Consider the following 5,161-nt stretch of genomic DNA (forward strand, 5'->3'; position numbering starts at 1 on the left):
ACTTGGTGAGACCTCATCTCTACAATAAATCAAAAAATTAGCCGGGTGTGGTAGCGCGCACCTGTAGTTCCAGCTACTTGGAAGGCTGAGGTGGAAGGATCGCCAGAGCCCAGCGGGTCGAGGCTACAGTGGCCAGGAGCAGCCACTGCACTCCAGTCTGGGCGCCAGAGTGAGACTCCAACTCAAAAAAAAAATAATAATAATAATAAAATGATTCTGCTCACCCCCCAAGCTTTTACAGATCAGCTTAATAAGTCCAGAGTTGTTAGTACCTTATACATGAGCCACGTGACCAGCAGAGCATTGTACAGAACTTGAGTTTCAGTGGCATTTATCGACAGTGACATTTTTCCGTCCAGACTTTCTGGTGCCAGGTATCAGAGGTCTCTCATAGATTTCATCAGTAGGGCCCAGTCAGAAGCGTTAATCAAGCTTGCCATAGAATAAAGGGCGTTTACAAGGCCTAAAACATCATGCTGTATTTCATTACACAGAAGTTATACAAATCACCAAACTTGTGATTAGATTGATACAAAAGCTATCCAAATCACAAGGATTATGATTACACTGATACTACATTATTGGAACTTATAACCACTCAGAAAAAGGGAGTAACTGTAGATTTGCACCTTTCCGTTGATTGGGCGCAGGCTATAGGGAAGTCAAGGATCCCCTGAAGCTACTTACTGGAAGATAAGGGGAAGCGCACCTTTTATTAGCTCTCGGGAATATTGTTCAGGAATGTACAGGAGCGCCTGAGCCCTTGTCATGCCCTTCTCTGGGGGCTGTGACGACATGGACAGACATTACCGGGTCTCTGTATCACTTCCTCTACCCTTCTCTCCGCGCTTGTTCCCGGAGCCCCCTGACGTTCGCTGACCACGGATGAAAAAGGAAAAGGAAACATGACGCTTCTGGAGCTTTTTGTTTTGTTTTGTTTTGTTTTTTTGAGTTGGAGTCTCACTCTGTCACCCAGACTGGAGTGCAGTGGCCGCTTCCGGCCACCGCAGCCTCGACCTGCTGGGCTCCGGCGATCCTTCCGCCTCAGCCTTCCGAGTAGCCGGAATTACAGGCATACGCTACCATGCCCAGCTGATTTTTTTTTTGATTTATTGTAGAGATGAGGTCTCGCTGCCCAGGCGGGTCTCGAACCCGCGGGCTCAGGCAATCCACTCACCTCAGCCTCCCAAAGGCGCGGGATTACAGGCTGAGCCACCGAGCCTTTTCCGCAAGGGGCAGGGAGGGGATGGGGCATGCCGGCTTGTGGAGGAGGCGTGGCAGACTTGCTTGTACTTTTAGCCAGGACTTAGGCGGCCGATAACCTCATACCAAGAACGAGTCCCACTTACGATCCAGTTAAGACCAATTCGCGTGAATCACGCAAGTTCAAGTGAATGAACCGCGGTTGCGCCGCCGCCTCTCCGTGATCTCGTCTGAACCCGCGTGGGTGGGGTTTAGTTCAGGCCCCCAAATCGGCAACCTGCAGAATTCCGCCGGCCACGAGGGGCGGCTGATGGGCAGCGCCAGAAGTAATATTGGCCAGGCCTGGGCTGGGCTTTATCCCTTAGCGCCAGGTGGCATCAGGACGACCCCCGGGTGGGATGCGGCGGTCTCCGGAACCAGTCTCAACGGCTGGCGGGGAGGAAAGGGCTTCCGGGCTCCCGCCCGAAGTTCCGCCCGCCAGTCGCGAATGCAGGAGGCGGGCACTCGGCCCGGCCCGGCCGCGGATTGGCCTTCCCTGAGCTCCCGGCCGCGGATTGGCCGCCCTGGCGGGGCGGGCTCACGGATCCTAGGGCGCCATCTGCGGCTTGCGGCCGGTGGGGCACCAGTAGGGCGGCATCCTGGCGGCAGCTCGGCGCTCGGGCCGCTGGTGGGTCCCTTCACCGTCCGCCCTTCCCCTAGCGAAATCTCCGGGCCTGCTGAGCGGGTCCCCGCGCCTGCCTGGGCACGTGAACCGGGGACCATGAGCGTGGGCTTCATCGGCGCGGGCCAGCTGGCCTGTGCGCTGGCGCGGGGCTTCACGGCGGCAGGCAAGCGCGGCGAGGCGGGCGGCGGACCCGCGGGCGGTCCCTAGGCCTGTGAACCATCCTTCACGCCGCCAGCATGAACGAAAGGGAAATTTGCGTCCGGTGGGGTAGACGAGAGGCGCGAGTGCGTCTGATGACCGCCTAGGGGCCTGGGGGAGAGGGAGACCGGCACTGTTAGAGCGGGGGCTGTGGGTTTTGATTCTGCTGTCCCACGGAGGGCACGGGAGCGGGGCCGGCCATGATCCCGGGCTGAAAGCCCTGTCTTCTGCAGGCGTCCTGTCGGCTCACAAGATAATAGCCAGCTCCCCGGAAATGGACCTGCCCACGGTGTCCGCTCTCAGGGTAGGTGGGGTGGAGAGGTGGGGGGAAGAGGGCGAAGGCCCCGGAAAAGGATGACCTGAGCTGGACTGAGTCTGGCTAGCCCACGAGCTGCTCTTTGGCTGGTTATGACCTCCCCACCAGGAACATCCTTCCACCTCCTGTAGGGCAGCTCGGTGTGGTGGGGTCACCTAGGCAGACAGACTGGGGGTCGAATCCGGACACCAGAGTGGTTGAGGATTAACTGAGGTAATTTATATGGGGAAAGCACCTGGCACATAGTAACTACCCAAGACATACTAATTTTTCTTCACTGACAAGTTGTAGGACCTTCGAGTACTCAGCTGCAGTGAGTTTTTCTCATTTACAACAACAGCCACTTTGCGGTTAGTGAGGCATGAATGAATGTGTTGAGGAAGAACATGGTGAGTTAGTTGCTCTGCTCTCCAAAAAGCGTAATATCGCAAATCATCCCAAAGCTGGGCTGCGTGGGAGGGGATGGCTAATGAGGCAGGTGGCAGGCAGTGTCTGTGGTGTAAGTGGGCTGATGTCCCTAGCACTGGAGGGTCCTTGGTGTCCTAGAGGGATGAGTGGCCTCTGGCCAAATTCTGGAGCACATGGAGGCCATGCAGTCTGATGAACAAGTGGCCGAGGTTGGGATAGAACCTGGCTCAGCTGTGGTCCCCAACACTGGGCACTAGCATGTCACTTTTGCCTGCCACTTTCCACCATGGATCCTTCTTACCTGGCATAGGGGTGCCTTGGGTGCCAGAAGATTGGTGGGGAAGAAGGGACTGCCACTTCCTGGTTACCATGGAGAAGCTTGTTTTGCCCAGTAGGCGCAGTGGGAAACTTTGTGTCAACTGGGGTAGGGGTGGAACCCTGAGGGCAGGGAGCGAGGAATTCCAGCCTGCAGCTGGCAGAGTGGGCTTGGCAGGCTTTCAGCTGTCCCCTGGGAGGCCTTGGATTAGCCATCTGCCCCAACCCTGTGAGCCCGGCATCTCCTTTTGCAGAAGATAGGTGTGAACCTGACCCGTAGCAACAAGGAGACGGTGAAGCACAGTGATGTCCTGTTCCTGGCTGTGAAGCCACACATCATCCCCTTCATCCTGGACGAGATCGGGGCTGATGTGCAAGCCAGGCACATCGTGGTCTCCTGTGCGGCCGGTGTCACCATCAGCTCTGTGGAAAAGGTGCCTATCTCAGACCTGATACCCCTTGGGTGAGGGAAGAGGTGGCCTGGGAGTGGCCCCTGATGAGTGAGTGCTGGTGGAACTGGAGCCCTGGTCACTCGCTCGGCTCTCTCTCTTGTTCCAGAAGCTGATGGCGTTCCAGCCGGCCCCCAAAGTGATTCGCTGCATGACCAACACACCTGTGGTAGTGCGGGAGGGTGCCACAGTGTACGCCACAGGTACCCACGCCCTGGTGGAGGATGGGCAGCTCCTGGAGCAGCTCATGAGCAGCGTGGGCTTCTGCACCGAGGTGGAGGAGGACCTGATCGATGCCGTCACAGGGCTCAGCGGCAGCGGGCCTGCCTATGTGAGGCCTTATCTGCTCACTCAGCCTTCTGGGAACCTAGGCAGCAACATGACTGGCAGGCAGGCTTGGGCAGGCGGTGGCCTGCCTCTTGGGCATGGCTGGCTGATGGAGGAGGCTGACCCTTGGAGCTATTTCCAGTCATCAGAAAGAACAGACCCTGGGAGGGCCCTCTAGTACCTGTGGCCTGGGGCTCAGTGAGTGTCTCCACAGGCGTTCATGGCCCTGGATGCATTGGCCGACGGTGGGGTGAAGATGGGCTTGCCACGGCGCCTGGCAGTCCGACTGGGGGCCCAGGCCTTGCTGGTCAGTATCTTTCCTCTGTATGTTTGGGACAGGAGTGTCGGATGCGAGTTCTTTTGGGTCACTGAGCTGAGGCAGGGGTTGGTTGGGAAGGTGAGATAGGGATTGGTCAGGAACAGTGGGCATGGGAAGCCTGTCCCAAGGTGCACCAGCAGCTCTCCCCTCTAACAGGCCCTTCTTGCCCTAGGGAGCTGCCAAGATGCTGCTGGATTCAGAGCAGCACCCAGGCCAGCTCAAGGACAATGTCTGCTCCCCTGGGGGGGCCACCATCCATGCCCTGCACTTTCTAGAAAGTGGGGGCTTCCGCTCACTGCTCATCAATGCAGTTGAGGCCTCCTGTATCCGAACACGGTGAGTCCACCCTACTCTCCTTCTCTGCCCTGGGCTCTCCACTCCAAGGTGGATCCTGGACTGGGCTGGGCAATGTCTTGCAGAACTTGCTGTGCTGGGTCCACTAGCAGAGCTGGAGTCTATGCTCTGTTAATAACCATGACTCACTAGGTTTTGTGTAACTAAGTGTTTGCAGGCCTTACTTCCGTTAATTCTCACTGCAGTTCTGACAGCTGGGATTAACTTTGATTTATAGATGGTGAAGTTGAGGCTCAGAGATGATTTTCTCAAGGTCAAACAGCTTATAAGTAATGGAGGCAAGATTCTACTTCAAGTTGGACTCCAAACCCTGTCATTTTCTATACTCTCTCCTATACGATCACAGATACTGCTTGGGGCTCTATGTCTAGCTTGACCAAATGAGATAAATAAGATAAACCCTTACTTAGCTAACTAGTACTTTTTTTTTTGAGTTGGAGTCTCACTCTAGTCACCCAGGCTGGAGTGCAATGGCACACTTATGGCCACTGCAGCCTTGACCTACTGGGCTCAGGCGATCCTTCTGCCTCAGCCTTCCAAGTAGCTGGAACTACCAGGCTCGGTGGCTCAGCCTGTAATCCCGCGCCTTTGGGAGGCTGAGGTGAGTG

The 5,161-nt window shown here is 56.5% G+C and overlaps 2 protein-coding genes across 4 annotated transcripts in view; both read left to right on the forward strand.

Moving 5' to 3' along the window:
• Positions 1-5,161, forward strand: part of LOC103269949 (left-right determination factor 2-like) — a 55,732-nt gene that overhangs the window by 12,930 nt on the left and 37,641 nt on the right. The gene's annotated exons all lie outside the window — the stretch shown is intronic.
• The window catches only part of PYCR2 (pyrroline-5-carboxylate reductase 2), a 4,764-nt gene continuing 1,450 nt past the window's right edge, over positions 1,848-5,161 (forward strand). The window contains exons 1-6 of one of the 3 annotated variants that reach the window (XM_008067502.2): positions 1,848-2,030; positions 2,299-2,369; positions 3,359-3,538; positions 3,663-3,884; positions 4,095-4,187; positions 4,372-4,535. In XM_008067502.2, the coding sequence (XP_008065693.1) occupies positions 1,964-2,030; positions 2,299-2,369; positions 3,359-3,538; positions 3,663-3,884; positions 4,095-4,187; positions 4,372-4,535 (797 nt within the window). In that variant the 5' untranslated portion in view covers positions 1,848-1,963. The remainder of the gene's footprint in view (positions 2,031-2,298; positions 2,370-3,358; positions 3,539-3,662; positions 3,885-4,094; positions 4,188-4,371; positions 4,536-5,161) is intronic. The other 2 variants (XM_008067503.2, XM_008067504.2) reach the window with 2 other exon arrangements.

The sequence above is a fragment of the Carlito syrichta genome, unplaced genomic scaffold (assembly GCF_000164805.1).
Source record: "Carlito syrichta isolate Samal-C Ts95f unplaced genomic scaffold, Tarsius_syrichta-2.0.1 Scaffold309649, whole genome shotgun sequence".
Classification (NCBI taxonomy): Eukaryota; Metazoa; Chordata; class Mammalia; order Primates; family Tarsiidae; genus Carlito; species Carlito syrichta.